Source organism: Lipophrys pholis, assembly GCF_963383615.2.
Source record: "Lipophrys pholis genome assembly, chromosome: 22".
Lineage (NCBI taxonomy): Eukaryota > Metazoa > Chordata > Actinopteri > Blenniiformes > Blenniidae > Lipophrys > Lipophrys pholis.
The window spans coordinates 9,238,083-9,250,674 of NC_137644.1; the positions used below are offsets into that span (position 1 = coordinate 9,238,083).

General features: G+C 42.9%; 1 protein-coding gene across 1 annotated transcript in view; it reads right to left on the minus strand.

Annotated features, from left to right (window-relative positions):
• The window catches only part of trhde.1 (thyrotropin releasing hormone degrading enzyme, tandem duplicate 1), a gene marked incomplete at its 5' end in the record, with an annotated part of 148,576 nt that overhangs the window by 38,564 nt on the left and 97,420 nt on the right, over positions 1 to 12,592 (minus strand). The window contains 2 exons of the mRNA XM_080492323.1: positions 3,806 to 3,871; positions 4,387 to 4,524. Of these exons, the coding sequence (XP_080348449.1) occupies positions 3,806 to 3,871; positions 4,387 to 4,524 (204 nt within the window). The remainder of the gene's footprint in view (positions 1 to 3,805; positions 3,872 to 4,386; positions 4,525 to 12,592) is intronic.

Below are 12,592 nucleotides of genomic sequence, written 5' to 3' on the forward strand. Positions count from 1 at the left end.
TTTAAGAGCTCTTTTCCAACAAACTGCACTTTCACTAACATTTACTAAACCATCATCTGCATACAGGGAGAACATTTCCTACAATGTTTGTAATAAGATTTACAGAAATATTCTCTTATGTTCACACATAACACAAATTATATATATAAAAAAATCCTTTGTAGAAAAATTATGGAATTTTCTACCATAACATGAGGAATATTTGGAATATTTACAACTAAGATATTCCAAACATTCCAAAATATGAAAACATCCTAGAATGTTCATATAATGAATGATATGGAATGTTCTGAACCAATAATGTAAAACCACTGCAGAATGTTTTGAGTTAAAAATGGAGAAACGTTCCACAACATTTGTCACATCGGAACATTGTAGGAAAATTCCACAATGTTCCGATGTGATTATTAGAGAAACAGTCTGGAATTGTTTCATTAATAATTCTCACAGTTCACACAATACAAAATCTAAGTATTCTGGAATGTGGTTAACCAGAAATACTAAACCACTACAGAAGTTTTTAAGTTACGATTGAAAAAAGATATTACGCAAAAAAAATGTAGAAAGAGAAAGTGGAAAACGGATATTCATAATGTGACAAAAAATAATCTGGAATGTTAAGGATTCAGACAAAGACATATTGCGGAATGTTCTTACGTGACAAAATACAAACGTTCCGGAATGTTTATGATACATTGCTACTCTTATTTTGTTAACTATCTGGGCATGAATGTTGTTGATGAAGGAAAGATATGATCAGACTGCGGTAACTGAAATTGAAGGTTTGGAAAGGTATCGGAGCGTAATGTTCAGAACACACACACACACACACACACACACACACACACACACACACACACACACACACACACTATGTCCTGCTTTTCCTGTCGAAGTGACCACACACACACACACACGTCTCTCTTTGTGCTGCAGGATCAGCAGTGTTTTATATAGAATCTGGTTTGTTCTACGTTTCAGGTCACTTCGACAGGAAAAGCAGGACATAGTGTGTGTGTGTGTGTGTGTGTGTGTGTGTGTGTGTGTGTGTGTGTGTGTGTGTGTGTGTGTGTGTGTGTGTGTGTGTGTGTGTGTGTGTGTGTGTGTGTGTGTGTGTGTGTGTGTGTGTGTGTACATTAGTGTGTTTTTGTCTTTGTGTGCGGCCTTATTCTGTACAAAATATATTTAACCCACTTTCAGGTTGCATCATGTGACATCATTTTTACAGTGTGTGCAGACGAACTTCTTCTTCTTCTTCTTCTTCTTCTTCTTCTTCTCCTTCTCCTCCTCCTCCTCCTCCTCCTCCTCCTCCCGCTTCATTGACACCCAGTGTACTTCTCCGCGTGTTTCCGAGCCCTCCAGAATCAAACAGACTCCTCACATTGTGGGATTTCTCCTAAAAGAATCATGTTTGTGAGCTGCGATCACTCCGGGCTTTCTCTCTGATCTCGCTCTCATCCAGCTGTCCTCCTGAATTAATCCCGTCCCTGTTTGAACCCTGAATCACTCCGATTGTTGCTCCGGGAGTCGAGCAGCAGGCTCTGTGGGCTTTTATCAACCACACGTATGAAGGCGGGAGACGAGCAGCGACAGACGATTGGTACCAATAAACTCTGTACGAACTGATTCATGTACCGAAACCACACCGGGAGATCAAAGTATCCATGTGTGGACGACTTAGTCATCGATATAAATGTGGCTGTTATCTGCTGAAAACAACATGAATAACTTCTTTGTTGGTCTGTTCTGCTCTTTACTGGTCAACAACCAATGGAGACTAGATACAGTAGATCAGCACCAAACTAAGGTCCCGTCCAAACAACAACAACGTTTCATGTAATCGCACTTTTTTTGTGTGGGATGTGGGATTTCTCCAATACGAGGATGGTCTGGGTTCTTCTACGTTTTTGGTGTTTTTCTGTGGCAGAGCGACAGCACCACCTATAGACCTGGCATATGTACTACATTGTTTTGAGTCGTTTTTATGGTGCCATGTGGGCGGGAAACTTTTTAAAAACGACTGTGAGAAAAAAGATAGTTTTTGCTCGTGTGGATAAGACCTATTCTATTCTATTCTATTTCCTTGATAAAGTTGTTTCGTCCGAGGAATAAATGTCTTCTAAGCCACCAGAAAAGTCCAAATTAACTGATTCACTCACTTTGAGATGAGTCCTGCATGTGACTATCCAAAGACAGAAGACCTCTTCTAACTAGAACCAGACTCTCTAAACTAGACCCTGACTCTCTAAACTAGAACCAGACTCTCTAAGCTAGAACTGGACTCACTAAGCCAGAATCAGACTCTCTAAGCTAGAACCAGACTCTCTAAACTAGAACTGGACTCACTAAGCCAGAATCAGACTCTCTAAGCTAGACCCAGACTCTCTAAACTAGAACCAGACACTCTAAGCTAGAACCAGACTCACTAAGCCAGAATCAGACTCTCTAAGCTGGACCCAGACTCTCTAAACTAGAACCAGACTCTCTAAGCTAGAACCGGACTCTCTAAACTAGAACCAGACTCTCTAAACTAGAACCGGACTCTCTAAACTAGAACCAGACTCTCTAAGCTAGACCCAGACTCTCTAAACTAGAACCGGACTCACTAAGCCAGAATCAGACTCTCTACGCTAGAACCAGACTCTCTAAACTAGAACCAGACTCTCTAAACTAGAACCGGACTCTCTAAACTAGAACCAGACTCTCTAAGCTAGACCCAGACTCTCTAAACTAGAACCGGACTCACTAAGCCAGAATCAGACTCTCTACGCTAGAACCAGACTCTCTAAACTAGAACCAGACTCTCTAAACTAGAACCGGACTCTCTAAACTAGAACCAGACTCTCTAAGCTAGACCCAGACTCTCTAAACTAGAACCGGACTCACTAAGCCAGAATCAGACTCTCTAAGCTAGAACCAGACTCTCTAAACTAGAACCGGACTCACTAAGCCAGAATCAGACTCTATAAGCTAGACCCAGACTCTCTAAACTAGAACCAGACTCTCTAAACTAGAACCGGACTCTCTAAACTAGAACCAGACTCTCTAAGCTAGAGCCAGACTCTAAACTCAACAATTTTATACGAGTTGAGCCCTGACGCGGTCGTCTAAACTGACCGCTTACTCTTTCAAACTAAAGCTGATCTCCTGGAACCAAACCAGACGAACAAATTAAAACTACATTTTCTCCGCCTGATGACTGAGACCTGTTTAATGTTCAGCTTTGTCGGCTCTCAGAGGACAATGAAGTCCGGTTCTATGAGTTTCTCCTGCAGGATTAAGTGAAAGCAAACATTTAAATCCGATAATTATCCAAACATTCACTGGATGTTTGTGAATGTTGGAGTAGATTTCCAACCACTTTTAAAAAAGTTGACTGAATAAATAAAGTAGGAACCCCGACGACCCAACTGATTATTTATAATCCCGACTGCCGTCCTCTGCTCAGGAAATCTATACTTTGCTGTGGCGGATTTAACCTCTTGGAAAATGTCGCAGCAGAGTTTGTGTTTCGCTCGCTGGCGGCCACAACTCCCATTGACTTCGGGTCGCTTCGGCTCAGCAGAAAAAGTCGGCAAACTTCAGCTTGCGGCGACGGATGAAATCCACTTATTCTGTGTGTGTGTGTGTGTGTGTGTGTGTGCTCTGTTTGACCACATACACACACACACACACACACACACACACACACACACACACACACACACACACACAGACGCTGACTAATCACTTTCAAACACAAACCCCAGCTGTTCCCCTCCGATAGTGGAACCTCTGTGTACACAGCTGGACGCGTCGCACTTACGTTCAGTCCCTTCTGGAATAGCGGCTGTCCCATCACGTTGGCCAGCATCCGGATCAGCGCCGCCCCCTGCAGGCAGGACGGGCGGGAGAGAGCAACAGCTGAGCGGGAGAACGACACGTCTGCTCGCTTTTAGCATGAGGTGAAACTGATTCCTCACCGTTCTGGAGGTTAGCTTTAGCATGAGCTGAAGCTTCAAAGCTATTGCTCGCGGTTCACAATCACATCAACTCCTGTTTACTGGGAAAGTTGCACATTTAATCCTGAGCTGACAAAGTCTTCCTGACAGCAAAGTGAAAAATGTGTTACTCGAAGTAGCACTAGCATTAGCCTGTATTCACAGTAGCTTCGATTAGCATTAGCATTCTTGAATAGCACTTAACTGAATGTTGGTAGTTTACCTAGGCTGTTTTGTGGCTTCTTCTTCTTCTTGGTGCTATTAGTTTATAAATCTGTTTCTTCCAATACGAGCTCACCACCAGATTATAGAGCATCTTCCTCCATTAACTGACGTAACATCAGCAACTTAACATAACTTAGATTTGCAGGCTCCTTTTTTGACGTTTCAATGTTGTCACTCCTACTTTTTTATAGGCGATCCAGTCGAAGACTCGATTGATGTCGTTGGCCTGCTCCACTTCCTGGGAGATGGGGTGGGAGGAGCTCAGGCCGTCCAATAGCATCACCTCGTGGAGGACATCGGTCAGGAATCGCTGCTTCTCCTGGAAACACAAAGCATCGGGTTTGATCCTTGGGGTTCATCTTGACTGCATGCAAGGAAGTCAGAAAGCTTCAGAGAGCTCCACGACCTCCCCAAACACGGTAGTTTGATGTCACAGTTTCAATTAAACCAGTGTAGCTGGGGTCACTTCAACTTTCCGGCCTATGAAGGATGGATAAACAGAAGAATGTTTTCCGCAGAATACGAAATTGTTTATTTCCTTTTCAAAAATTTAGGTGAGTGTCCTCCTTTAAATCTCTTTGGAACCACATATGATCGATGCCTGGTTCTGGCATGCAAACATCGTAATCGCAACGTTCACTCAGTTACAAAACAGATCGGACAGGGGTCACTTGCGGGCAGAAAATCGGAATGTTTCATCTAACCGCATCGTTCTTGGCCGATCGTCCACATGGCGCAGCGTTTGAGAAGTGTGGGAACAGCTTTGTTTTTGAGAATCGGGTACCAGAGGAATTGAAAACGCCGTGTGGACGGACAAGACGAGCATTAGTTGAAAACGATGATGTCATCGCCCCACCGCTCAACCCTCTCCACGACGTCGCTTTACAACAACAACAATGGCGGACTACATGCGCCAGATCAAGCTGCAGAAGCTCCTGATGCTATTTGCTTTAATGTTAGATTTGTCGATTTCTCAATTTTTGTCTTCTTCTCCATTTTGGGTGTATTTCTGCGGCAGTTACAGCACCACCTATAGGCCTGGCATATGCACTACATCAGTTTGAGTCGTTTTCATTAGAAGATCCAGATGTTTCATCTCCTTGCGGGAAACTCAACGGAAACCTACACAGTGATTTTTATGGTTTTGTTTTGGAACGATTCATCGCCGGTTTGGTTTCCTTCCAGCGCCGCTTCCAACAAACTGCGGTTCAACAATTAAGCCTGGAAAACGAATCCCGACAACAAATTGTTGTCGAGTCGAGCAGATGGTTGAGTAAACAAAGGTTTCGCCGGGCAATTAGTCGAGTTAATCGTTGTTTACCGACGCCTCCGCTGCTCGGTTGGGGTTCTTTCCATCTATTGTTTCTCTACATCTCCCCTTCCTGTCGCGCCGCTCCTTCGCTTCCACCCTACAACGGTTTCCGGGAATCTTAATATACGTCCGCAAACATGTCGAGCCATAACGAGCTGAGCCTAAATTACCCCTGGGACGGGGGCTAAATCCAGGGAAGTGTGGCTCTGTCTAATTCACGGATTACAGTGTTTACAGTGGAGATTTGGTTTTAATGAACCTCTGTCTTGTTAAGCAGCAGAATAGCCGGCTTATTAAGTTTCAGTCGTTAATGAACAGAACGAACAAGAATCGGTTCTGGTTTTTTTTTTTTGGTTTTTTTAAATGAATGAACAATATCTGCAGGGATCTGGCTAATTCGTGGCCCAGCAGCAGCTCTGTATAATCCACAGATTACCTTTAATGCTTTAATGAAGCTGTTGAATAAAAGTTTGAGGAGAAATTACATTTTTAATGAAAGACAAAGGTTTAGATACAGTAATATAGTGTCTGACTGCTTCTGTCAGTCCTGAGCTGCATTTCAGTAATTTCGGATCCAGAATGAAGTTAAAATGTGATTTTTTTGGGGGGTTACACTTTTAGCACTTGTGAAATTCATGAATCATCTGCAAACTTCAGGACAAGTCGACGGTCCCAGTCCCACGGAATCAAAGGTTCCTCCACTTGTCAAAGAAACCCAAATAGCCAGAACCGAGGGAGTGGCTTCCGAGAGATCACAAAGGGTCCATTGCGTTTAAAAAACTGCATGTACTGTATTTTTAAGACTTTTTAGCTATTAAAATCTATTTCAAACATCTGTTGGGACTCGTAGTTCTGTTTCGTTGGTTCCGTCTAATATTTGGTGTAAAGGTGGAAAGTCTGATAAAAATTCTAATATATGTGTTTGAAAACGAAGTAGAGACTGTTGGAATCTGACTAACCACTGGACGTTTCTATTTGTGGAACGAGCGCCGATGTCCTCCTCAGTCGGCCTTTGAGTTTAATACAGATGTACACAGATACACACACCGAGGTAAACAGGCGGCAGGGGGACTTTACCACAAATTACACAATTAGTTAATCAGCTAAACGGCACATTTGGATGAAATTCTGTGCGAAAGAAAGAGGGGGGTGGGGGTGGGGGTGTAAATGACACATCAGCTGTAATTAACTGAGACTGTAAATCACCTGAAGAGAGCAGGAGGAGGTCCGTCTGGTCCATATGGTCATTATGGACCAGATGGACCCACATGTGGAGGGAGGGACGGCTAATAGAGCAACACACACACACACACACACACACACACACACACACAGATGGAGAGGCCTACGAGCTGTGTTCATGAGGGGCAGCAGAGTCTCTTCCCCCCCATGTCATTTAAACTTGGCACTGGAGCGTGTGCTCGCGTTATTTCACGTAAAAACTCCAAACTAACTCCAAGTGGAAATCTTGAAAACCAGACTGAGACTATTGAAAGTACGAAGGGAACTTTTCAACCCGAATCTGAACCCTTGAAACTGAACTTGAACTATTGCGGGCTCGTTCACGCCAGCTGTTTGTGCTGGGCCCGGGTTCGTTTGGCGGACGGTGTGAAAGCGTCTCCCTATCCAGCCGACCGAGAGAGAGAGAAGACGTGACGTAGAACGCAGTGTGTAGCGAACGGCGCGAAGCCCGAAAAGAAAAGCCGTAAAATGTCTTGCAGAAAGACGCGGCGTTAGTGAGGAAGAGGTAGTGAGGAAGACAATCATTGACATCTGGTCTGAAGACTACAAACCACTGTTGCTTGTAGTTCGCCATTAGCAGCAGTCTATTGATCTTTGGTAATCAATTAAGGTTATACGCATTTTATTCTGGCTTTCATTGTTTCATCACATTATATTTTGTTCCTACGTGTAAAAAAAAAAAAATCATCTTGCGTTCTTAAATTCATTGACCTTGACTGAGACTTTCATATTCTTATACCTGAACTTAGTCTTTTCTAATTGAATACATAGTCTCCTGTCTTAGGTAGACAAGACTCAAAGAGGACACGTGTTCCTTGAATCTTCACACAGCCTCAGACTTTTGTGATTAAACCTGATTTGGAACATTTCCAGTTAAACTTAATGACATTTGCTCAACCCAAACCGAAGAACAACCTGTTGAATGTTTCAACCACTTTACACTTTGTTTTCAGCGAGAGCTGCCGCCGCGGGTTTTCTGTTATTCTGCGTTGCGTTCAAAAAAAAAAAAAGAAAAAAAAAAGGAAGCAGGTCAGAGGTGAATGTCGAGGCGGATTAGAGCTGATGTGAAACAAAGAGACTTTCAATGAATATGAAAAGAAAAAAGAAAAATAAAATGAAATATTCATGTAAACGAGCACGATCGATCTTCATCCCTGCCCTCGGAGATCGATGAGCTCCGAGGAGGAAACACAAAGCGTTTCCGTCCGTCTGATACGCGGCACTGAGGAAGTAATACACCACAAACACTCTAATCTTCACAGCTTTATTTATTCTATTTTCTTTTCAGGCTAATCTGGAGAATACAGTCAAAACTGGTGGTACTCCCATTGCGTTAACGTTTATGGCGCGTAACCAACCAACAGCGCCACCTCGTGGCCTGGCATGCTAACTACATCAGTTTTTCAGCGTTTCTGACGTTGCTGTGTAAAAACATAGATCTTTTTCATAACGTTGCCTTGTAAACAAGCTACTTTTTTTTTTTTTAAAAAAAACACAAAGCAAAAAAAAACTAAAAAAAGACGATGCGATGTCACGTCACGTAGAACATCTTCCTAAAGCGCTTCAAAGACCACTGTGGGAGTCAAACCCGCGATGTGTTTCAGAGGAGAAAAGATTGTCCCAGGTGCTCCAGAGGACGTGGAAGGAGCTCCTGTGTGATGTCGTCTTGTTTGATTGTGGTCCAGCCTGATCAAAGACCCTCCTTTAATCACGGGCGCTTAGTATCGGAGGAGTCCTCTCCGGGGATCTGCCCGGCTAATTAATTTTTTACGAGGAATTACGGCGGGTTTGTGTAATGATGATAGCCTGCCTCTGCTCTCCATGCTTTAATGAAAAAGCCACATCTTTCTAAACACAAGAGCACATTATCAGGAGACACTTTACATTCACTTGAGCTTCACTTTAATTCCCCCGGATAAAAAACCTGCAGCGGTAATGAGGATTTGTCCTCTGATTTTACATCAACACAAACCTGAACAGGATCTAAATTAAACATTTTAATTTGACGCCTGTTTAAATTGGGGGGAAAAACTTTTCATATGGAATATGTTGCTCTTACAACTTAGTTTTCAAACTTTTTTATAACACCAGTTGAATGGCTGTTGAATATGTTGGGCACGAAATACTTATTTCACTCAATAAAATACGCATTTTATAACTTTTATATTGTGTGGTTTTTTTATGATTTTTGACTAATATTCTGTTTATTGCCATAACCAGTAAACCACCATAATATATAGAGTCTGTTATCAAAGTGGGCAAACTTACAAATTCTATTCTACCATATCATAATGTGTTGTATCGAATTGTATTGTATCACATATTGTATCATAGTGTTTTTTAATCATATCATATTGTATCAAAATGTATTGTATAATATTGTATCATAACATTGTATCAAACTGTAATATATCATGTTGTAATTATCATAACGTATTGCAACATATTGTATACTATCATATTATATTGTATCGAATTGTATTGTATCACATATTGTATAATAGTGTTTTTTATCATATCATATTGTATCAAAATGTATTGTATAATATTATATCATATAACATTGTATCGAACTGTAATATGTCATATTGTAATTATCATACCATAATGCAACATATTGTATACTATCATATTATATTGTATCGTAACGTATTCTATTTTATCGTATCATACAGCATTGTGAAATATGGTATTGTAGAATATTGTATCATTTTGTGTCGTCTCCAATTGTATCACATAAATTGAAACATAACGTTAATCATTTTGGATTGTATTGTAACAAATTGTATTTTAACATTTCCATCATTTCAAATACAATTTTTTTCTTGTCATTTCATAATAATAGCTTAATGTTGTACATTGGGTCGTACCATACCATTGCACATTTCATTCCGTGTCACACATAATGTCCCCGTCATATTGTATCACATCATATAGTTTTGTCTGCTATTGTATTAAACGCTTTTTAGTAGAAATGCTCCGATTTCTCTATTAAAGGTGAATATGTCCCATTGTCTGAAAACAAACCGAAGAGTTGTGGACCGTTCCAAATCCAGACCTTTAACAGACTCTCTCTTTTCCCATTTGTTTAACCACTTCTGTTCAACAAACAGGTGAATGATTTATAGAGGAGCAGGATTCGGTAAACTCGCCGCTGTGTTTCCCAGTCTGGGGAGATAACAACCCCCGCAGTGTGTTGTTGGCGTAAGACCACCCGACCGGCTCCGCGATTGGTCGGGTAATACGGGAACGATCCACCACGTAGTCCCCGGCATGTCACATTTCATCAGGTTCATTTCCCCGCGCGCCGCGTTCCGCTGTCGCCCTTTTCTCCCTTTTCTCCATTTAAATAAAAAAAAAACCTGCGTCGGAAATAAACGATTTGATCAGGGAACGGACGGCTTTATCGCGAGGCGCGCTTGTTATTGGAGGAACACTTTGTTTCTATTAAAGCGTCCAGCCGAGCAGAACCGCAGGAACAGGGATTTAAAAATGCCACGTCGCTCACAAACAGTGTGTGTGTGTGCGCGTGTGTGTGTGTGTGTAAAGATAAGGTGTTTTTGGTGTAACGCCTCGTTCTCTTGGAAGTAAATCAGACGAGTGCAGAAACGAAGCTGCGGGACGAGAGCGTGTGCGATTGTGCTGTAATTCAAAGTTCGGCAGCGTTCACCGTTTCTCCCCGAAAGTTTCCGTGGCGTTCGAGGAGAAGGGGGGGGGGGCGGGGGGCGGGGAGTTGAGGCATATAACGGGAAAACGTGTCTCCAATTCTGTCACATATACAGTGCGTGTGTGTGTCTATATACGTATAACACGTTGTGTTGTGACCCAGAACGCCGTGAAAGGTGTCGATAGCGCGCGGCGCCATTCGGAATGTCTTCATCAATGGTTCTCGGGAGCCCATACCGTCACGCCTCATTAAGCCACGCACACAAACCATTCGTGACAGAAGGCGACGATGCGCAACGGCGGTCAACGGCGGTCCGGATTCGTGGCATCGGTGACTCGTCATCGCCGCGTGGAACACGCGGCACGGCCATCGTGTCGTATCGTCATGTTCCACACGCAGTTCCGGATCATACCCCGTGCCCTCGGTTCTCATGTCGTAAGGGTGTCTGGCGGCGTCTGAAGCGAATCGGATTAATGCAGAAACAAAAGCCGCAGACGAGAGTTTCGTCTGATTGTTCTGTAATTTAAAGTTCGGCTGCCGTCACGTTTCCTCTGAAAGTTTCTGGAGGAGTGGAGGAGGAGGAGGAGGAGGAGGAGGAGGGGGGAGAGAAGGGAGTGAAATTAGAGGAAGAGTTCATTTCTAATTTTACTGTGTTTCGAACCGAATCGCTCGCTGCCTCAATTTGTTTGCCGACTTGAGCGAAACAAAATAAATCAGGATTTTTTTATTGTGGTTTTTGTTCAGTTGTTGTTGTTGTTGTTGTTGTACCTGCTGCAGATACAGAGCTGAATCTGATCCGCTGGACTGCAGGAGAGGAGAAGAAGAAAAGAAAGACGGACGGAGGCGAGTGGAAGGAGGTGGACGGGTTCAGGAGGAGAGCTTGGCAGTCGGGACTCTCCTCCTCCTCACAAGTCTGTTTTTAACTTTGTTCTTATGCACGACGCCGTACGTCCAAACGCCAGTTATGTAAAGTTTGGCACAACAAAGAGAGGAGTCGCGCTAAACGTCTGAGAGCGAGGGAGGACGAGAAAAGGCCGCCGCCGCTCTCCGGCAAATTTCTCGGGTTGCTTCTGTCTTGTGAAGCGATTTCTCTCTTTTTTTGTCAAAGAAAATGTGATTGCTTCGAAAAGAATGTGGAATTGGAAGTGGAATGAACCAACGGATGACGAGTTAATTCAGAATGGACGATCAGAAGCCTTCAAACATGGAAACAAGGCTCAACGTGACGCGTTCAGGGGTCTTGCGTTTTGGCTGTTCGTTGCCTCGACAATGGTGCTCGGAGCCACTGCGAGACCAAAACTTTCGGAAAACGCTCCGACACCGTCGGTGGAAAAAAAAAAAAGCCATCATAAATAGTTCTGCACATGCTCAGTAGATGGACAATAACAACATTATCTAATCCAGAGTGTCACGACTCCCAGTTCATATTCTTCTGCGACTCGGTAGTTTTATACTTTTGCAGTCACCCGTAGTCAATCCGCCATTAGCTGTGGTATTGTTGACGAAAAGTAATCTAATTGAATGTCAACCGGATTAAATTTGCACCATATAAACACTTCGGTCGGATGACATTTGCAACATCTGACTGGGATTATGACGGGATTGTCGGCCGAAGGTCATTGACGCGGACGACGGCGTGCTTCGGAAAGTGGACGTTTCCAACAAAGACACCAAAACGTGTCAAACGCCTCAAAGGGAATGTTTTTTAAAAAAAATGAAAGAAAAAACACTTTCGTGAAATAACACAAATACTTATGAACAAACTCGAGGCATAACACACTTAATTGAACTATTACAAGGTAGCCGCAGAACATTCCTGATGAAGACGGAGGCGCGCCGGCGAAATACGGCGAAAGCGACAAAGAGTCGGTGATGACGCCTTTAAATGCACGATCGTACACGAGTTGAGTAGAAAACACTATCTAATATACATAATGAGGTACAAATAATAACAGGCACCACTTCTTTTCATCCCTTTTGAAATATTTGCTTTACATTTCCATAAATACATACACTCAAGGGAGAGGACTGTTTAGACTGGAGGTTTTTTTTTCCGGCGATCACTGAACACCATCTGTGAGAGATTTTCCACGTCTGGAAGTTTTTAACAGGGTCACCCGAATCAAAGAAAACGTATTTGCGCATCTCCCCGCGGCGTCATCCAAC